Source organism: Equus quagga, chromosome 7 (genome assembly GCF_021613505.1).
Source record: "Equus quagga isolate Etosha38 chromosome 7, UCLA_HA_Equagga_1.0, whole genome shotgun sequence".
NCBI classification, from domain to species: Eukaryota; Metazoa; Chordata; class Mammalia; order Perissodactyla; family Equidae; genus Equus; species Equus quagga.
Genome location: NC_060273.1, coordinates 135,022,231 through 135,044,256, shown reverse-complemented (window position 1 = coordinate 135,044,256; position 22,026 = coordinate 135,022,231). Strand labels below are relative to the sequence as shown.

At 49.1% G+C, this 22,026-nt stretch overlaps 1 protein-coding gene across 1 annotated transcript in view; it reads left to right on the top strand.

The window, feature by feature from the left end:
• OBSCN (obscurin, cytoskeletal calmodulin and titin-interacting RhoGEF) overlaps positions 1-22,026 on the top strand; it is a 105,580-nt gene that overhangs the window by 4,584 nt on the left and 78,970 nt on the right. The window contains exons 3-9 of the mRNA XM_046666252.1: positions 602-871; positions 1,077-1,337; positions 2,064-2,372; positions 2,798-3,064; positions 3,418-3,696; positions 4,041-4,316; positions 4,978-5,253. Coding sequence (XP_046522208.1) covers positions 602-871; positions 1,077-1,337; positions 2,064-2,372; positions 2,798-3,064; positions 3,418-3,696; positions 4,041-4,316; positions 4,978-5,253 — 1,938 coding nt within the window. The remainder of the gene's footprint in view (positions 1-601; positions 872-1,076; positions 1,338-2,063; positions 2,373-2,797; positions 3,065-3,417; positions 3,697-4,040; positions 4,317-4,977; positions 5,254-22,026) is intronic.

Sequence of the window (22,026 nt, the reverse complement as noted above, 5' to 3'; positions counted from 1 at the left end):
TTGATGTGGTCCGAGTCCCACCTGCACTTCTTACACATCTTACCTGCTCTAGGATTTCGGACAGGGCACTTCGGTCTTCGCGTGCATGCCTCAGTTTCCTTGTTCTTGCGGGAGATGGCCCCTCGCTCCTCAGGGGTCGGGGCGGTCCCTGCAAAAGCTGCCTGGGGAGGATGCTTGGGCAGCAGGGCCTGGCCCACAGCCAGCGCTCGGGCAGTTTAGCCATTTCGCCGGCCAGTCCTGGTCTCGCTGCCTCGCCAGGTGCGCGGGCCGCCCACCTAGGACCAGCGTCGGGGCTGGTGGGCGGGGCCGCTCTGCCCGCCTCGTTTCTCCTGTGCTTTTCCAGACTTCTCATATTTGGGGCGGGGACTCTTTCCTTTACGTTCTGTCCCCTCCCCTGCCCTCCTTCCCCCAGCCCCCTGCCTGCAGCCCCTGCCCCCTACTCTCCTTCCCCCGTACCCCTTTCCGCGGCGCCCCCCTCCCCGTGTCCTCCTGTCCTCACTCCCCTTCCCCGTGTACCCCGCCCCCTGTGCTGCCCGGCCCCGCCCCCTCCCCGCGGCCCCCTCCCGTGCCCCCGTCCCGCTCACCTGCCCTCTCCCCGCAGAGCCCACCGTGCCCTTCAGGAAGCGGCTGCAGGACCTGGAGGTGCAGGAGAGGGAGTCGGCCACGTTCCAGTGCGAGGTGCCGCTGCCAGCCACGGAGGCCGCGTGGTTCAAAGAGGAGACGCGGCTGCGGGCGAGCGCCAAGTACGGCATCGAGGAGGAGGGCACGGAGCGCAGGCTGACGGTGCGCAACGTCTCTGCCGACGACGACGCCGTGTACATCTGCGAGACGGCCGAGGGCAGCCGCACGGTGGCCGAGCTGGCGGTGCGAGGTGCGCGGGAGCGCTCAGGGGATGTGGGCGGGGCACATGGGGCAGGACCCTCCGGGGACAGGGGTCACGGCGCAGGGGGCAGGGCGCTCAGGGCACAGGGAGCGGGGCACAGGGGGCGGGACATTTAGGGGACAGAGGGCGGGGCACGTGTGGGACTGGGGGCGCGGCACAGGGTCTGACCAGCTCAGGGCCCTGCTCACCCCAGGCAACCTCACCCGAAAGCTCCCGCGGAAGACGGTGGTGCGAGTCGGGGACACGGCCATGTTCTGCGTGGAGCTGGCCAGGCCTGAGGGCCCCGTCCGCTGGCTGCGGAACCAGGAGGAGGTGGTGGCTGGGGGCCGCGTGGCCATCACTGTGGAAGGCACATGCCACACGCTGACCATCTCCCGGTGCAACCTGGACGACATGGGCGAGGTGGCCTTCGTGGCTGGGGACTGCCGCACATCCACCCAGTTCTGTGTGTCGGGTAAGGGCCTGGGGATTGCGAGTGGAGGGACCCACCCCTTCCAGCCTGCCCCCTTGGGCCCCACTGCACTGGCTTGCTGCAAGGAGGGCTGCATGGAGGGGGTGACCGCTGTCCCAGCTCTGTCCCCTCGGATCCCTGGTTTGCTGGCTCTCTCCTTCACTGTGGTCACCCTAGTCGTTTGTAGTGAAGAAGTCTTGGTGGCCCCTCCCACTTCGAACCAGAGGGAAGGTGCAGATTGTTCTAGAAGCAGAGCATGTGTGTGGGGCATCATGTGTGATCATGTCCTCTTTCTGCGGCCTTTGGTGTCAAGTTTGTAGATTGGGCAGCAGGTCCCTGCTCCCTCCAACCCCCACAGGGTCAGCCTTTTGCTAGGGGCAGGAAAGTGCCCCTGCACGCAGGTCTCAGCCCCCCAGAAGGGTCATTGTGCCCTGCCTCAGGCACTGCCTACCCTACCATCCCGATACACAGGTAGGGATCTGTCCCCAGGCCACGTGGACAGCTCCTGGTGGCCCTTGAGGCCCAGCTGCCCTCAGGACCGGGGCTGGGGGTCATGGGCGTACAGCCTCCCTTCAGACCAGTGGTCCGCTTGGGCTGTGGCCGTTCCAGACCACCAGAGTGGGTCTGGGAGGGTTGGAGATTCTGACGCCCTTCCCCGACCCAGGCGATGCTGGACTTAGGGCTCAGGGAGGAGATCCCGTCGGTGATGTGGTCCGGTCCTCTCCCCAGCCCCTAGGAAGCCACCCCTGCACGCCCCTGAGGCCCCGGTGGTGAAGGCCAGGACGGAGAGCTCTGTGACCCTTGGCTGGTCCCCACCGCCCCATGGGGACCGCCCTGTCACCATTGACGGCTACCTGGTGGAAAAGAAGCGACTCGGGGCCTACACCTGGAGCCGGTGCCACGAGGCCGAGTGGGTGGCCACACCCGAGCTGACGGTGGCCAGCGTGGCTGAGGAGGGGGACTTCCAGTTCCGGGTGTCAGCTGTAAACAGCTTTGGCCAGAGCCCCTACCTCGAGTTCCCGGGGACTGTCCACTTGGGTAAGTGTGGAAGGTTCAGTCCACCCGCCACGTGGTGATGGCCTGGGGGCCATCCGCCGCTGTGTTAGTCAGACCCAGAGCATAGCCCAGGCCTGAGGAGGCCCCAGTGACCTCATGGAGCCTCTTTATTGGGTAGGGGTGGTGCCAGGGTCCTGATGCTGTTTGAACCTCCTCTGTGGGAAGAGGAGGGGACCCTGAGACAGTATTTGAGCCCCTCCCCACCCCCCGGTTTTGTGGGATCTGGAGGGGATCTCTGGTAGTTCTGACTTGTCCCCACTTCGTCCTGGGTCCAACGTTCGCTTGTGGTGTCCGTGCATCTGTCTGCCGGGCTTCCTGGAGGACGAGGCATTTCGGCCCGGGCTCTGGAGGAGGAGGAGGAGAGGAGGGCAGGGGCCTGGCTCCTTCCTGACACTGCCACCCTGCAGCCCCCCAGCTGGCCGTGAGGACGCCTCTGAAGGCAGTGGAGGCAGTGGAGGGTGGCGAGGCGACCTTCTCGGTGGACCTCACCCTGGCCTCGGTGGGTGAGTGGTTCCTGAACGGGCAGCCCCTGAAGGCCAGCAGCGTGTATGTGATCCGCAGCGACGGCGCCCGGCACACTCTCACCATCCGCTCAGTGCCCGCCAGCCTGCACGGCGCTGAGCTCAAGTTTGTGGCCAATGGCATCGAGAGCACCATCCGCATGGAGGTCCGAGGTAGGGGCCTGGCTGGTGACCCCTGGGCCTCTCCAGCCGGTTCCTCTGGGCGTGGGGTGGGACAGGGTCCCGGGGCCTCAGGGTTCCTGGAGGGTTGCTGCTGCTCTCGGGGCAGGGGCACTGCTGGGTGGGTGCCTGGATGAAGCAGGCTGGGCGGTGGGTGTGCCAGGCAGCTCGCCCAGGCCCAGTGGGCGGTCCCAGACACGGGGTGTGATGGAGGAGGGGCTGGGGAGCCCTCAGTGGCGCAGAGGTTCATCTCCCCATCTGTCTCCCCTACCCCTCCTCATCTTCCTTTCTCTGTCCTCTCTTCCTCTCTGTCCATGCCCCCTCTGTCCACCTGTCTGTGGCCCCAGCGGCCCCAGGGCTGACCACCAAGCCTCCAACAACAGCTGCTCGGGAGGTGCTGGCCCGGCTGCATGAGGAGGCGCAGCTCCTGGCTGAGCTGTCGGACCAGGCCGCGGCCGTGACATGGCTCAAGGATGGCCGTGCGCTGCCCCCGGGCCCCAAGTATGAGGTGCAGGCGTCGGCCGGGCAGTGGGCCCTGCTGGTGAAGGACGTGGCCCGAGACGACGCCGGGCTGTATGAGTGCATCAGCCGCGGGAGCCGCATCGCGTACCAGCTGTCCGTACAAGGTGATGCCGGTGGGGTGTGTGTGCGACCACGTCTTTCCTGGGCCCCCCATGGCCACGGCCACGTGTTCTGTCCCCCAGCTCTGGACAGGCTCTGGGGGGTTCTGGGCAGTGGGATCCACTGTTCTCTGTCCCTGTGGAGTGCGTGGGGGTAGAGGGCTCAGGTGACGGTGCGGGAGGATGGGGGACGCGGCTCTGCTCGGTGGAGGAGGAGCTTCCTAACAGTGGGTGGCACTTGGGTGGCTGGCAGTCAGCAGCCAAGGCCGGTCCTGTTGCTGAAGGGGACCCTGGTCTGGGCCAGTGGTCGGGGCTCTGCTGGCCCCCTGACTTCCTGTGTGCCCTCGCAGGCCTCACGTCCTTTCTGCACAAGGACACAGTGGGCGGCCACGTGGATGCCGTGGCTGGGGGTCCAGCCTGCTTTGAGTGTGAGACGTCGGAGGCCCACGTGCGCGTGCGCTGGTACAAGGATGGGGCCGAGCTTGGTGGCTTGGGCCAGCGCTTCTCGCAGGAGGACGTGGGCACGCGGCACCGGCTGGTGGTGGCCTCTGTCACCAGGCAGGACGAGGGAACCTATTCATGCCGTGTGGGCGAGGACTCCGTGGACTTCCGGCTGCGTGTCTGTGGTGAGTGCACTGCCTCCGGGGCTTGGTGGGGGGGGGAGCAGGTCTGGCTGCATCCAGCACTTGCAAGACCACCCACTGGGCCCTTCATTTCTTTGACAAATGCTTGCAGTGGGGCAGTTGCTTCTGGATTTGGGAAAAGAAACTGCCCACAAAACTCACTTTTAGAAGGTTGAAAAATGCAGATGTGGAAAATAAAAGATAAGGAAATTTGAAGCCCTGTCCTCCTTTCAAAGATGAGGAAATGAAGCTGAGGGGATCCAGAAGGTGCTGGGAGTATTCTCAGAAGGGTAGATTTGGATCTCAGTGGATCTAAGGCCACAGCTCTTTCTAGAAGCCACTGGGGCCTCTTGGGAGGTGCTCCCAGTCCTGCTCTACCCAATCCTGACCCTTGGGAGGGTCTCCACCGTGCCTTCCATGCCTTCTCTGTCTGTCCCAGGCACCGCCACTCATGGTGGTCCCTGAGACCCCTCCCTGCCACACCCAGGAGGGTCAGGCATCGGGCCCACCTTTGCTGGGGTGGCCCTGTGTGCAACACCCGACCACCAGGGATCCCCGTGGCACGACCTGAGACTGCCTGGGGTCCGGAACCTGTGTCATGGGTCCAGGACTGGGAACCTCACCTCAGCAGGGGCTCTGACCCCCTGTCCCTCCCTACCCCCAGAGCCCACGATGGTGTTTGCCAAGGAGCAGCCAGCCCGCAGGGAGGTGCAGGCTGAGGCGGGGGCCAGCGCCACACTGAGCTGCGAGGTGGCCCAGGCCCAGACGGAGGTGACGTGGTTCAAGGACGGGAAGAAGCTGAGTGAGAGCTCGAAAGTGCACGTGGAGGCCAAGGGCTGCACCCGGCGGCTGGTGGTGCAGCAGGCGGGGAAGGCAGACGCCGGGGAGTACAGCTGCGAGGCCGGGGGCCAGAAGGTCTTCTTCCGCCTGGATGTCACAGGTCAGTTGGCATCCATCCTGTGGGACCATCTCAGAAACAGGCCTGGAGGCAGCGTTTGGTGGCGGGGGGATGCTCAGCAGACTCATCAGGCCTGAGTCAGTTGGTTATCTGGTGCCCAGTAACAAATGCTGCTAGACATAGAGTCCAGGAGGAGCAGTGGGTGTGCATCCCGCGGCTCTGTGGGTCAGGAGTTGGGGCAGGGCTCTGTGGGTGCCTCCTCCTGACTCTCACGGTGACGGCTGGCACAAGAGGGTCCAGCCTGGCTTGTCCGGCGTCTGATGTCCCCGTGGGGATGGATCCCTTGGATGGACTGGCGGGGATAACGGCCTCTCTCTCCCTGTGGTTCACTGCTGTGTCTGGACCCCATTCTCTCCTCTGGGGTTACCGTCTCCTCGTGACGGTGCACCCCCAGGCCCTCATTGTTCGTGTGGGCAGCCCAGGCTCCTTCCCCTGGTGACCGGGCTCCCCTCGGGACAGTAGATGCAACAGGACTTGTGAAGGTCTGTTCTCAGCAGTCCTAGAATGTTACCTTCTCCATGCTCTATGTGAAGACCGGGCAGCTCCGAGCAGGTGGAGAGGTGGCTTGCTGTGGTGAGGGTGTGGACACAGGGAGGCTGCTCACTGGGGACCGTTTCCAAGTCGTTGTGAGAACCTCACGGGGGCACAGGCTCTGTCTGTCTCTAATTCTCTGGCGTCCTGAGCATGAGATAAAGATCCTTCTATGCCTAATGCCTCCCGGTCCCAAGAAGGCTTCCGTAGCTCTGGCCACCATGTTTAAGGAGAGAAGAACACACAAGAGGCGTGTGTGTATTTTTTTCTTACTGCTGTACAGCAAATTGTCCCAGGTTCTGTAGCTTAAACGATACCTGTTTATCCGCTCATAGTTCCGTAGGTCCTGACGTCCAGCTGTGATGTGGCTGGGGTCTCTGTTCAGAGTCTCACAGGCTGGAATGCACAGCCAGCTGACTGAGCTGTCTGGGAATCCTTGTCCAGACTCATCTCAGTTGCTGGCAGAATTCATGTCCTTGTGGTTCTGGGTCTGAGTCTGTTTCCTGGCTGGCTGGCAGCCGGGGGCCACTCTCAGGTCCTTTGCCACGTGGCCCCTCCGTCTTTAGTCCAGCCATGGAGAATCCCCCTTGTGTCCACATGCTCTCATGCTTCAAATCTTTGGCCAGGAGGAGCCCCCTCCCTTTTAAGGGCTCACCTGTTGAGGCTAGGCCCACCTAGGGTAATGTCCCTGTTGATGAACTCAGTGCCAGCTGTTCTGGGACCTTAATTCCTTCTGCAGAGTCCCCTTCACAGCAGTGCCCAGATTAGTGTTCCCTGGGGTCACTGGGGGAAGGTGTGTGCACATCGTGGAGCAGGGGTCTCGGGGGCATTTCTACCCACACAGGGTGTCACCCCTGCTGTTTCTTCTATTTGGAAGACAAACGCTGTCTGAGGAGCCTGTGGCAGATTCCCCTTACTCTTCCTGGCTCCATGTGGGTCCCAGGCTGCACCCCACTCCAGGCAGCCTGGGAAAGTGAGCTCCTGCCTTCCAGCCTCACCAGTGAGACATCGAGGATGGTGGAGGTTTTTCAAGGTTTATCCATGTTGTAGCAACTGTGGGTGCTTCATTCCTTTTTACGGCTGAGTAATATTCCATTGTGTGGACAGACCACATTTTGTCTGTCCTTTCGTCAGCTAATGGACGTTTGAGTTGTTCTCACTTTTTGACTGTTATGAACAGTTGTGCTATGAACATTCTTATACAAATTTTTGTGTGAACATATATTTTCAATCCTCTTGGGATTGCCGGGAATTTAGCAGTTCTGTGTCTAACTTCCTGATGAGCCACCGAACTGTTTTCCAGAGCGGCTGCGCCATTTTTCAGCCCCACCAGGAACGTGCAAGGGTTCTGTTTTCTCCACAGCCTGACCAACACTTGTTATTTTCAGTTCACTTTTTTTTACTGTAGCCGTCTTAGTGGATGTGAGGTGCTGTCTCATTGTGGTTTTGACTTGCATTCCCCTGATGACTAATGACAGTGAGCATCTTTCCTGTGTGAATTGGCCGTTCATCTGTCTTCTTGGAGAAATGTCCCTTAAAATCACTTGCCTGTTTTTTGAATTGGGTCGTTTATCTTTTTGTCATTGAGTTGTAAGAGTTCTTTATATATTCTGGGTATTAGATCCTTATCAGATATCTGATTTATAAATATTTACTCCCATTCACTTTCTTCATTGTGTTCTCTGATGTACAAAAGTTTTTAAATTGCGATGAAGTCCAGTTTATCCTCTTTTGCTTATGTGTTAGTTGTTATATCTAAGAAACCATTGCCTAATCCAAGGTCATGAAGATTGACGTCTGTGTTTGCGTCTGAGAGTTTTCTAGTTGTAGCTCTTACCTTTAGGTGTTTAATCCATTTTGAGATAATTTTTTTGTGTGGTGTGAGACGGGGGTCCATCAGTATCCTTTGCACATGGAAATCCAGCTGTTGCAACACCATTGTTGAAAGGACATTTTTCCCTCTGGATTTTCTTGGCACACTGGTCAAAAATGGATTGACCGGGGGGCTGGCCCCGTGGCCGAGTGGGTAAGTTTGCGCGCTCCGCTGCAGGTGGCCCAGTGTTTCGTTGGTTCGAATCCTGGGCACGGACATGGCACTGCTCATCAAACCACGCTGAGGCAGCGTCCCACATGCCACAACTAATAAAAAAAGGGACCCACAACAAAGAATATACAATTATGTACCAGGGGGCCTTGGGGAGAAAAAGGAAAAAAATAAAATCTTAAAAAAAAAAAATGTATTGACTGGAAGTGTCAGGATTTATTTCTGGATTTGCAGTTCCATTCCATTGATATATATGTCTGTCTGTCTATCCTTGTGTCAGTACCACACGGTCTTGATTACTGTAGCTTTGTGGTAAGTTTTGAAATTGGGAATTGTTCTTTTGTTCTCAACTTTGTTGTTCTTTTTCACCCAAGACTTTTTTTGGCTATTTGAGGTCCTTGCATTTCCATGCAGATTTGGGGATCGAATTTTGCAAAAAATGCGCCTGGGATTTTGATTGGGATTGTAGTGAATGTGTAGATCAATTTTGGGGAATATTGCCATCTTAACATTAGTCTTCTAATCTACAAGTGTAGGATGGCTTTCCATTTGTTTAGGTCTTTTAAAAATTACTTTCAAGGATGTTTTGTAGTTTTCAGTGTACAAGACTTAGACTTATTTTGTTAAGTTTGTTGCGAAGTATTTTGTTATTTTTGATGCTACTGTAAATGGAAGTGTTTTCTTAATTTCATTTTTGGATTGTTCATTGCTAATATACAGAAACAGAGTTGATTTTTTTACATTGGTCTTGTATCCTACAACCTTGCCAAATTTGTCTATTAGCTCTACTCATTCTTTTGTGAATTCTTTAGGATTTTCTTTATACAAAACCACGTCACCTGCAAATACAGATAGTTTTACTACATTTCCAATCTGGATGCCTCTCATTTTGTTTTTGATTACTGATTAAATCTCTCAAAAAGAATCTCTATGTGTTATAGGTCTGTTCAGGTTTTCTATTTCTTCTTGAGTCAGGTTTTTAGTTGGTGTGTTTCTAGGAATTTGTCCATTTCGTCCAGGTTATTTAGTTGTTCAGTGTGTAATTGTTCACAGTATTGTCTTGTGCTTCTTTTTATTTCTGTAAGGTCTGTATTGGTGTCCCCACTTTTATTTCTGATTTTGGTAAGTTTAGTTATCCAACTTTTTTTCTTGGTCGGTCTAGCTGATGGTTTGTCAGTTTTCTGGAACTTTTCAAAGAACCAGCTCTGGCTTCCTTCATTCTGTCTGTTGTTTTTCTATTTCCTGTTTCATTTATCTCTGCTCTAGTCTTTATTTCCTTCCTTCTGCCATCTTTGTGTTTAGCTTGCTCTTCTTTTTCTAGTTTCTTAAGGTGTGAAGTTAGTTGTTGATTCGTGATCTTTTTTAACACAGGCCTTATAGCTGTGAATTTCCCTCTGAGCACTGCTTTCACCACGTCTCCTAAGTTTTGGTATGTTGTGTTTTCATTTCCACTTATCTCAAAATATTTCCTAATTTTCCTTGTAATTCCTCTTTGTTTAAGAGTACTTGGTTTAACTTTGATATACTAGTGAGTTTCCCAGTTGTCCTTCTGTTATTGATTTCTAGCCTCATTTCACTGCAGTTGGAAAGATACTTCATATGATTTCAGTCTTTTTAAATTTATTGAGGCTTTCTTCGTGGCCTAACATATGGTCTGTGCTGGAGAATTTTCTGGGTTTGCTTGAGTAACGTGTGTCTTCTGCTGTTGTTGGGCGGAGTGTCCTGTAGACGTCAGTGAGGTCTAGCCGGCCTGCAGTGTGGTTCAGGTCCTCTGCTTCCTTATTGATCTTCTGTCTGGTGCTCTAGCCATTATTGAAAGCGGGGTATGAAAGTCCCCTGGGTATTACTGCTGAACTGTCTCTTTCTCCTTCTAATCTCTTAGATTTCACTTCTTATATTTTGAGGCTCTCCTGTTAATTGTGCTTATGTGTATAGTTGTTATATCTTCTTGATGAATTGACCCTTTTATCAATATATAATGCCCTTAATCTAGATATGTCAATCAGTATATAATGCCGCTAATCTCTGCATATCAATCAATGTACAGTGTCTTGTAGTGGTTTTGCCTTGCAGCCCGTTTTGTCTGACATTATTGCAGCTGCCTCAGGTCTCCATCGGTTGCTGTTCGTATGCAGCATCTTTTCACTTTCAACCTATTTGCATCTTTGGATCTAAAGTGAGTCTCTTGTAGACAGCATGCTTTTTAAAAAAATCCATTTTATCAATCTCTACCTTTTAATTGGGGGGTGGGCTCTATTTACAGTTAAATTAATACTTACAAGGAAGGACCTACCTCTGCTATTTTGTGGGGTTTTTTATGTGTCATATTTTTTTTTGTTCCTCATTTTCTCCATTACTGTCTTTATGATTAATTAATTTTTTTTCTAGTATAACATTTTTATTCCCCTCTCATTTCCTTGTATATCCATATCTATGTATCTGTGTATCTCTTTCTGTACAGATCTATTCGCTTCTTTTCTTAGTGGTTATCTTGGGGATCACAGTTAACATCTTAACTTTATAATAATCAAGTTTGAAATTATACCATCTTAGTTTCAATAAAAAATTATGCTTCTTTATAGCTCTGTGCCCCACCCATGCTTTATGATGCTATTGCCACAAGTTATGTCTCTATACATTAACTTTAGTTCATTAACTTTATAGTTTTATAATTTTGCACTTGTATTTTAAGTTATATAGGAAAAGAAGAGTTACAAACTGAAAGTTCTATAAAACTTTTATATTTACCTATATAGCTATGTTTACTGTTGTTTATTTTTTTCATGTGGTTTCAAGTTATTATTTAGTGTATTTTCATTCCAACCTGAAGGACTCCTTTAGCATTTCTTTTTTTTTCCCTGTGTTTTGTCCCCAAATCCTCCCAGTACGTAGTTGTATATTTTAGTTGTGGGTCCTTCTAGCTGTGGCATGTGGGATGCTGCCTCAACATGGACTGACAAGTGGTGCCATGTCCATGCCCAGGATCTGAACTGGCGAAACCCTGGGCCGCCGCACCAGAGTGCGTGAACTTAACCACTTGGCCATGGTGCTGGCCCCTCCTTTAGCATTTCTTGCAGGACAAGTCTACCAGCAACAAAATCCCCAGTTATTGTTTATCTGGGAACATATTAAATTTTCCTTCTTTTTTTTTTTTTTCATGAGGCAGATTGTCCCTGAGCTAACATCTCTGCCAATCTTCCTCTATTTTGTATGTGGGTCACTGCCATAGCATGGCTGATGAGTGTTGTAGGTCTGTGCCTGACATCTGAACCCATGAACCTGGGCCGCCAAAGTAGAGCGTGCTGGACTAATCACTATGCAATGGGGCTGGCCCCCTCCTTCATTTTTGAAGGATAGTTTTGCCAGATATAAAATTCTGGTTGATAGTTTTTCCTTTCAGCAGTTGAAATGTCATCCTACTGCCTTCTGGCCTCTATGGCTTCTGAAGGGAAATCAGCTGTAAACCTTAGTGAGGAGCCCTTGTGTGTGATGAGTCGCTTCTCTCTTTCTGCTTTCAAGTTTCTCTTGCTCTCTCTTTTTTTTTGGCTTCTGACAGTTTGACACTTAATATCTCAGTGTGGGTCTCTTTTAGTTTATCTTGTGTGGAGTTTGTTGAGCTTCTTAGATGTGTAGATTCATGTTTTTTGTTCAATTTTGGAAGTTTTTGACTATTAATTCTTCAAATATTCTCTCTGTTCCTTCCTCTTTCTCCTCTCCCATGCACTCCCATTATGCAAATGTGGGTACAATTGATATTGTCCCATAGGCATCTGAGGCTCTGTTCATTTTCTTCATTCCTTTTTCTTTCTGCCCTTCAGACTGGGCAATTTCAAGAGACCTATCTTCAGTTGTCTGATTCTTTCTTCCGCCTGTTCAAATCAACTGTTGAACCCCTCTAGTGAATTTTTCATTTCCATCATTAAACTTTTCAAACCCAGAATTTCTGTGTAGTTTCAAAAAAATCTCTGTCTTTATTGATTTTCTCTATTTGATGACACATTCTTCTCATACATTCCTTTATTTCTTGAGAAATGGTTTTGTTTAGTTCTTTGAACAGACATAAGATAGCTGATGTGAGGACTGTTTATGGACTAACACTGGACGTTCTCAGGGGTGGTTCTGTGGACTGCTGCCTTTCCCATGGATGGGCCGTGCTTTCTTGTTTCTTTGCATGTCGTGTAATTCTTTGTCGATGACTTGAATATTAAGTAATGTAATGTGGAAACTCTGGAGTTCAGATTCTCGCCCTCCTCCCCAGAGTTTGTTGTTGCCGTTGTCTGTGTGTCCAGTCACTGTTTTGAACTAATTCTGTGAAGTCTGCGTTTTGTGTTGTGTGAGCCACTGAAGCCTCTGCTCAGTGACCTTATTATTCAGCTAATGATTGGATAGTGATTTCCTTGGCTGCATGTAACCAGCGAGTCTCCCAGCATTTGCCAGGGGCCTTTGTTGTGTGTGGGTGCAGGCATACACCCCATAGCCGGGTGGTCCACGGCTCCCCCTTGCCTTCATTCATGCTTCTGCAGAATCTCAAGGTCAGCCAGACGTGTGAGGTCAGGGCCTTCTCGGGTGTTTCCTGACCGTGCGTCTCTGTGTGGCCTCCTAGATACCCAGGAATGTGCCAGAGCTGTTCAGAGCCCTCTATGGACATCTCAGGCCCCAGCGTTTCCTTTTAAGCTCATTGGTTAGCCTGTTGTTTGCCCGACTGTTATCCACTACCTCAGGCAGCCGTGATGCTCATTAATTGCCTGTAACTGTTTTCATCAAATGCTCACAGGGAAAAGACTGTTTTTACTCAGTGAGCTTCTGTTCAGTCTTGAATAATAGATAAAGACAGGCTTGGGAGTAGAGTTTTCCAGAACCACTGAACAGATCAGATGGTGACAATTCACCTGGAGTGGGGCTTTGAAAGAACTCTCACCCCATTCTTCCCCCTCAGGAGGCTTTAACACTGCTGGTTTTCACTGTAATTGCAAACTCTGGACTCAGAGCTGGGGAGGGAGGTATGAGAATTGGGAAAGTTAAAACACCACAAATCTTGCTGTTCTTACTGAGATTCAACTGTTTTTCTTGGATATGTGCTCCCCAGATTAATTTCCAGAGCTCTGAAAAAGTTGATTGCAACAATTTTTGCAAGTGTTTTAATTTTATGGAGGAGAGATTTTAAAGAATTTGTTATTTTGCCGTTTTTGCTGACATCCCTCTGAGTGATCTTTAAATATTGAACCAGCCTTGCCTTCCCGGGATTATGCCCACTTGACTGTGGTTTGTTATTCTTTTTACGTGTTACTGGATTCAAGTTGGTAGTCTTTGGTTGGGTTTTTTTATATTTATGTTCATGAGGAATTTTGTAGCTTTCTTATACCATTTTGTCTGGTTATGGTGGCAGGGTAATGCTGGCCTCACACAATGAATTGGAAAGTGTTCCCTACTCTTTTGATTTCTTTTGTGTAGGATCTATGTTATTTCCATTCCTTATTTAGTTTCGTTTTTAATTATTTCACTGACTAAGCCAAAGAAGCCATCCTGGCTTAGAGATTTTTTTTAAGGAGATTTAAATGATAAAAACATCTTATTTATAGTTATGAAACTGTACAAGTTATCTGTTTCCTCTTGGGCACGTTTTGGAAGTTCATGGCTTTTGAGGAATTGGTCTGCTTCACCAAATTTGTTTAGTTCATGTGCATAGAGTTGTTTGTAGTATTTCTTTATTACACTTTTAATGTCTGCAGGGTTTGTGGTGATATTCCTTGTCTCATTCCTGATATTATTAGTTTATGTCTTTTCTCTTGTTTTCTTTTTTAATATTGCAAGGGGTTTATCAATTTTCTTCATCTTTTCAAAGAACCAGGCATAGGTTTCACTGATTTTCTCTATTTTTTTAATGCCATTGATTTCTGTTCTTATCTTTATTATTTCCATTCTTCTGCTTGCTGTGGGTTTATTTTGCTCTTCTTTTTCTAATTTATTAAGGCGGAAGCTTAGATTACCAATTGAAATCTTTCTAATTTTATAATATAAATATTTAATACTCTAAATTTCCCTCAAGGCACAGCTTTTAACTTTATCCTACACATTTTGATATGTTGTATTTTCATTGTTGTTCAGTTTAAAATATTTACCCATTTCCCTTGAGACTTCTTAAACTGACATATTATTCAGAAGAGTGCTGTTTAATCTCCAAGTGTTTAGAGACTTTACTGTTATCTCTGTTATTGATTTCTAGTCTAATTCCATTTTGGTCAGAGAACATACTTTGTATTTTTTCAACTTTAAAAAATTTTTGGAAATATCTCTTGTGAACCACCATATGGGCCATGTTGGTGAATGTACTGTGTGTACTTGAAAGGGGTGTGTGTTCTGCTGTTGGGTGGAATGTCCTACAGATGCAAGTCACACTAATTCAGTTCTTCTATATGCCTGAGAATTTTCCGTCTACTAATTCTGTCAACTGTTGTGCTAAGAGTGTTGAAGTCTCTAGCTATAATTGCGGGCTTCCTGGGTTTTCTTGCAGTTCTGTCAATTTTTGCTTCATGTATTTTGAAGCTCTCTTGTTAGGCACTTACTCATCTAGGATTGTTATGTCTTCTTGTAAACGGACCCATTTATCTGTGTGCAATGCTCTCTTTATCCCTAGCAATTTCCTTAGCTCAGGAGTCTTCTCTCTGATATTAATGTAAATACTCCAGAAATGTAGTGATTAGTGCTTGCACTGTGTGTATTTTTCATTCTTTTACTTTTACCTACACATGTTGGAAGTGAGTTTCTTGTAGACAGCATAAAGTTGGGTCATTTTGATCCATTCTGACAATCTCTGTCTTATAATCAGTGTGTTTAGACTGTTTTCGTTTAATGCAATAGTTGGTATGTTTGGATTCAGGTCTACCATTTTATTATTTGTTTCTGTTTTTTTTTCCTCTTTTTTTATTCCTCTTTTTCACCTTTCCTGCCTTTTTGGGTTATTTGTGATGTTTTTAGTAGTCCATTTTAATTTATCTATTGTGATTTTGCATATATTTTTGTGTGGTCGCCCTAGGGATTGCACTACACTTACTCACCTCCTCACCATCTACTCAGAGTCAGTATTTTACTACTCAGTCGGAATGTAGGACTTTATCAACAAATAGGTCTTATTGTCCTCCCACCTTTATGTTATCAGCTGTTTTATGCATTATCTTTATTACTGAAAACCTCTTCAGGTGATGTGATGAATTTTGCTTTCAGCTATCAAACACGTTTTAAAGAATTCAAGAGGAGGGCGTGATCTGTTTTACTCCCCAGTGTATGAGTCAGTCTAGGCTGCCCTTACGAAGCACCACAGGTCGTGTGGCTTAAATAGCAGAAACTTATTTCTCACGGTTTTGAGGCTGGAAGTCCCAGATCAGGTGCCACCAGGTGCCAGCATGCCAGTTTCTGGTGAGCGCTCTCTTCCTGGCTGGCAGACAGCTGTGTCCTCTCGTGGTCTTTTCTCTGTGGGCACGGGGGGAGCAGGAGACATCCCTGGTGTCTCTTCCTTTTCTTGTAAGGACACCGATCCTGTCAGACTGGAGCCCCCCCGTTATGACCTCTTCTAACGTAGTCCACTCCCGAAAGGCCCTGCCTCCAACACGGGGACTTAGGGCTTCAGCATGTGGATTTGGGGGGACATGATTCATGGTCCATGACACCCAGATGTTTACCATTTCCGTTGTTCTTCCTTCGTTCCCGGTGTTCCAGGTCTTCCTACAATATCATTTCCCTCTATCTGAAGAACTTCCCTTAGCAATTCTTTTAGAGCAGATCTGACGGCAATGAATTTTCTTGGTTTCCTTACTTTGGAACGTCAGTATTTCACCTTCGTTCCTGAAGGATATTGTTGCTGGATATAGAATTCCGGGCTGATGGTTTTCTTTCAGCATTGACTGATGTTTGGTGAGAAATTCACAGTCATTCAACATGTTCCCCTACAAATCGTGTGTTAGCATTGTCTGCCTGCTTTCAAGAGTTTTTCTTTGTCCTCAGTTCCCAGCAGTTTTGGTGTGGTCTGTCTGGGTGTGGATTACTTTGGGTTTATTCTGTCTGGGCTTTGTTAGGCTCTTTTAGTCTGGTTTAGGTCTTTCACTAACCCTGAGAAGGTTTAGGCGTTGTTTTTGAGTTCTCTCTTTCTGCACTGCTCTCTTTCTCCTCTCTAGGACTAACAGCAGAAGTTTTAGTCCTTTTGGTTTTGTCACATAGGTTCCAGAGGCTCTTTCTAGAAATTTCCTTTCTTGCCATTGTTTAGACTGGATAATTCCTATTGATCTGTCTTCAAGTTCAATAACTCTTTCTTCTCTTGTCTATATTCTGACATTGAGCCTATTTAGTGAGTTATTTCACTTATTATATTAGTCTACTTAGAAAAGTTTCACTTGATTCTTCTTTACCTCTTGTATTTCTTTGTTGAGATTTCCTATTTTCCCATTCCTTTCAAGGGTATCTGCTTTTACTTGTTGGAGCATTTTTGTAATAGCTGCTTTAAAGTCTTTGTCAGATATTTCCAAGATTTGTGTCATCTTGACATTTATATCTGTTAATAGTCTTTTCCCCTGCATGTGAATTGGGAGTTTTCTGGGTTCCTCATGGGCCAAGTAATTTCAGATTGTATCCTGGACGTGTTGAATACCATGTTGTGAGACTGGGTCTTCTTTACATCCTATGGGGAAGGTTGAATTCCTTAGCTGGAAATTAGCCAGTTGAGTTCAGGCTGTGGGTTCCTGCCAGCCTCCCACGGGTTGTTTCCAAAGACTTTGAAGTGCCGTTTGGATCTGTCGTGAACATGCCCACCCAGTGGTCAGTGTGGTGGACAGTGGCTTGTGTCCTAGTTTAGGGCTCACAGTCCTTGGTGTGCTGATGAGAGTCAGACCCACTCACGCATGGACTAGGGGTGAGCCCTGGAGTTCCTGAGTGACCTCAGTGCCACATCCTAAGCTTCTCATTCTCCAGCCTCTCTGGGACCCTGGGGATTCCTTTTCAGTTCTGTAGTTGGAAGGCTGGAGGTAAGGTATGCTGCTCTGACGCCGCCTTGCCATGGCACCACCTGTGTCAGAACCAGTGATGGGAGCTCAGAGAGAGGAAGGTCAGTGGGGCTCACTCCTCCCTCTAGGGACCAGAGCTCCTTCAGTTGGAGAGGAACACTCCATGCCCTCACAGTTTTAGGGGTCTTAAGTCTTCATGGGCTGGAGTGTGATAGCATGGAGAAAAAACAGGGTGTCTTGGGGTTCCCTTCCTCACACCTTGTGCAAGAGCTGAGGAGCCTGCTTCTGGATTTGGGGCTACCCTGTGTGCAGGCCAGGGGAGAAAGGCAGATTCCTTTCTCTTTTATTGGGACTTGGAACTCTTTTTTTTCCCACAATCCACCTACTACCGCTTACTTTGAGAGCCCTCAAATAGTTACTCTGTGGCCTTGTAGCTGCATTTGGTGAGCAAGACAGGGTGAAGGGTGCGTGTGTGAAAGGGGAGCTGCCCGTAGACGCTTTTGTGAAAATACAAGTTTAATTTTTGTAACTATGCAGATGAACCCAAACCTTGGCGTTTCTAGTGTGGGACATATCCTAAGTCTCCTTACAGTGGTATTTGTAACTTGTTCAGGTGAATTTTGAAGGGAGACCACTGTGTAGCCGCAGACCTCATGGTGTGGGCTCAGCTCTGGCGTCAGAGTGACCGTGGAGGGCTCCCACATGCTTCTTCCCCAAGTGCAACCATCGATAGATGGTCTCAAACAGACACATACACGTCCCCCAACATCTGCATATAGACGTGTCCACACACACAGACATGCACACACAGACATGCACACACACTTACACACACGTGTACACGCACATTTAAACACACATTTATGCTCATAAACACATACGTATGTATACACACATGCACAGACACACAAATACACACAGACATACCACAAACATGCTCCCATACATGCACTTCTACATACACACACACACACACATTTAAACATACATACACTCTCACAACACACACTCAGAAACACACACATACACACGGACATACAGACGTACACACACCCGACATATGCATATAGACATACCCACACACACAGACATACATGTACACAGACACACATGCACAGTGTGCTCAGGAGTGATTTGGGAACATTTGCACAAAGTGCACAATTCCCCTCAAGATTAGTCTGAATTCTTCTGTGAAGTGAACATTGAAACAGTAGCGACCTGGGGCAGCCATGCCCTAGAATGCGACTGAGTCTGGGGCCGTGAAATGAGCAGCAGGTGCTGCACGGTACCATCTGGCCATGGCCGCGGGCGACAGCTGGCTGTGGTTGGGTGTTGTCTGCTTCACGTGGTGGATTTGTGAGGGCTTGTCAGTTCGCAGAGTGCCAGGCAGTAGCCTCACCAGAGAAGAGATGAAAATGAGAAGTTGTGGTTTCAGAAGCAAGAGTGTCATTGCTGGGAGAGCAGGGCAGGCAAGCAGGTGGGCGTCAAATCCACGAGGGGCACGTGGATTCTCACCAAGGCTCTTGCATTGCCAGGACCTCCTGACCCCTGAGGACATCTCACGGCAGAGATCTTCCTCTGGACGCCCCACCTGCAGTGTCCGCTGAGGGGAGTGGGCTCCTGATTCTGGCACAGAAGCACAGAAGGGACTCGTTTAGATTTGGGTTTTGGAACGGCCACTCTGGCTGCACTGGGGAGAACGGATTTGGACACAGGGAAACCAGGCAGGAGCCCCTGCCCTGGGATAGGAGATGCCTAGGCCCAAATAGAGGCCACAGTCAAGGGCATGGAGAGGGAATGGGGGTGGAGTGGATAGAGTGGTGGTCAGGTAGATGTGGGGAAGAAGCATGTGGGAGCCCTCCACTATCTGGGATGTGGCAGGTAGACAGGGGCAGGTGTCTTGGGAGGAGTGGGTGATGAGCCAGCGTGGGTGCCTAGAGTGTCCAGGGGGTGGTCAACTGTCTGGGCGTGGACTTTGGTCAGTGCTGGGCTGGAGAGAAGACTTGGGAGTTGCTGGCCCATTGGTGGTGGGAGAGGCTGGGCATGTGTCAGGGAACCTGGGGGAAAAGTCAGTCTGGAAAGAGAGGGTGATGGCAGGACCTATGCTGGGAGTGTTGAGGGAGCTGGGACCATGAAGGGAGAGGCTCAGGGGCAGTGGGAGAACCCAGAGAGAGCCCTGCCGTGGAACCAGGAGAAGACTTTCCTGCAAAGGGTGCAGTGAGGGCACTAATGCCACAGAGAAATCAGAGAGGCAGGGGAGGAGCTGAAGGATGGGCCTGTGGGCTTTGGTGAGGTGAACCTGGGCTGAGGAAGTGGACCCAGCCATGTCTGCGGCTGTTTTCCAAAGCCCAGCTTTGAGGGGTTGGTGAGACAGCAGAGGGGAAGACCCACTGAGGCAGAGGCCAACCGTGGGCCCAGAAGGCCCGTGAACCACTGTGTGGATTGTTGGATCCTCATCACTGCCTGCTGTCCAGGCGCTTGCCCCTGCGTGGTACCAGGTTATTGAGGATGAGCAAGCAAGACAGCCAGCTTGACACTTTATCTTTTCCTCCATGAAAAATATGTTTAAGGCATAAAAATAGAACCATTTGCATTTTGGACACAGATGCATTTTTTTTTAAAAAAAAAGATAAAAAATCCAATTCAGGGGGAGTTCAGAGCTTCTGCTGGCTTCCCTGGGAAATCAGAGAGGCGTTTGCAGAGCACAAAGTCCCTAATAGATGAAATTGAATAATCTCATCTGGAGAAGTAGAGTTGAAAACACCCATCTGGATTTCTGGTTCCAGCGGTACTGCAGACTGCTGTAGTGTGAAACTCTCCCACCGTGGACATCTGAAAATGTGGGGCAGAATGGAGCAAAGTCAGGTTAGGTTACTATCTGAACTTGCAAGGGAAATTTCCAGGTCCTGGAAGTGAAGAGGGAAGGGAACTCTAAAGCAGTGAGTGATGGGTTGGTGCACAGTGGGGTTTGGTTCCAGACCAGGGCCTGACTCACACCACCAGCTTGCACATAGGCAGTGGGTGCTTAGGTGAGAGAGGTGAGGAGGTGGGACAAAGACCATACAAAGAGGGGTGCTAGTAGAAACACATCGTTAAGGAAAAGATGGACCAGAAGAGTGATCTGCCCACAGCCCAGGGAGGTGACAGGGCACTGGGCTGTCTGCCTTGGCTCGGGTGGGAAAGTTCCCCCAGGAAATGGAAACCTGTTTGTTACTTGGGATTGGGGTTTTAATTTATATAACTGAAGACCCCAGACTGAGAAGTTAACTTAAAGGTGGAGCTCCAGGGGGCCGGCCTGTGGCCTAGCGGTTAAGTTCAGCATGCTCTACCTCAGAGGCCTGGGCTTAGCTTCCAGGCATGGACCTACATCACTCAGTGGCAGCCACGCTGAGGCAGCAACCCACATACAAAATAGAGGAAGACTGGCACAGATGTTAGCTCAGGGCCACTCTTCCTCAGCAAGAAACCAACCAAACAAAAAACCCTGAAAAACATGGGGCTCCAGGCCAGAGATCCTGGAGTCCCTGGCAGGAGTAAATGTGAAATACTCAGGAGGGCTACCACCCCTGAGGCCACACTTAATTACTGTCAAGTAAAGAAGCCCCGCTAATGATTGGTTCACAATAAAAGTGTATCTAAGCACCAGAGAAACAACCCAGTGTAAACAAGAGTTGTAAGTTACAAAGAAGATCAGGATTAGACCACCCAGGGACTTCAGATGATAGAAGAACAATCTGGAAGAGTATCTAAAATAAGCATATTTACAATATTAAAGAGATATATGGGATACTTGGAAACATAAGAAAAAGCAAAATACCATGGAAAAAAATGGGCAGATTCGAAGAACCAAAAGTCCTAGAATAAGAGACACAACATTCGTAATGAACAATTTGGTAGAGGGATAAACAGCAAATTAGACGTAGCTGAAGAGAGAATTTCTGAATTGGAAGATAGATCTGCAGAAATTACTCAGCGTGAATCACAAGGAGATAAAAAATAAGAGATATTGATGGATATGGAGAAGAGAAGCAGGAGGCCATACATATGTCTAAAACAATTTCTGGGAGAGGCTAGAATGATGAAGATGAAATAATGAAAAAACTCATGTAGACAATTTTTAGAGTGGTAAAACGTGATTCCAAAACTTCGAATCCCACGAAGAATATGGGAAATGCTAAGAAAATAAATTCACAGCTAGACACACCGTAGTGAACCACAGAAGGCCAGAACCCAAGAGGAGATCTTAAAAACAACCTGAGACCAGAAAAAGATTTATGGAGCGACAGTTATCCTTCCTGTAGATTTGTGGACAGCAGTGAAGAGCACAGGAAAGATGACATAATCTCCAAAGTAGCGAGGGACAGTGACCGTCAACCTAGATTCTATATCCAGCTAAACCACCATTCAAAAGTCAGGGAGAAGTAAAGACATTTTCAGAGAATGGATGGAGAGAATTTACTGTTCACAAAACCTTCTGAAAGAATTACCAATGGATGTATTTCATAAAGAAGAAAATCTAGTCAAGGGTAACAGAATGGGTCATGGAATAATATGCTGTGAAGCTAAGGAAGTAAGTTAATAAAAAAACAACCCTGATCTCAAGGCCAGGGATTTGGTTACATGGATGGTGACTGGCGCACTAGGAGTTGTAGACTGCATGAGCAGCCCTAAGTATCACTGTTCTTGTGACTCAGGGATATCGCCCATTCTTGGTGACTCTGCATAAGGATATCTCCTTGACAATACCTATGCTTTGAAGTGCTGGCTTCAAACTGTGCCTCCATTTTTTAAGATAATTATGAAATCACTGCTGCTAAACAGATGCCAGAGCCTGAATTGTAACATAGACAGACCTGAGAATTACTGAAGGGGCAGGATGCAGATTCTGAGAACCGACCTGCTCCCTGCTTTGTGCATCTGAGCAGTATGAGTTCTCTGTGTTGAGAAAGACAGGGCGGGGCAGGCATTATGGTGTCGTGATTCAAGGGTGGACTCTCATTCAGAACTGGAAATTTGATTGTCTCTGACCCCGTGTCCCTCTCTGTCCCCAGAGCCCACGGTGGTGTTTGCCAAGGAGCAGCCGACCCACAGGGAGGTGCAGGCCGAGGCGGGGGCCAGTGCCACACTGAGCTGCGAGGTGGCTCAGGCCCAGACGGAGGTGACGTGGTTCAAGGACGGGAAGAAGCTGAG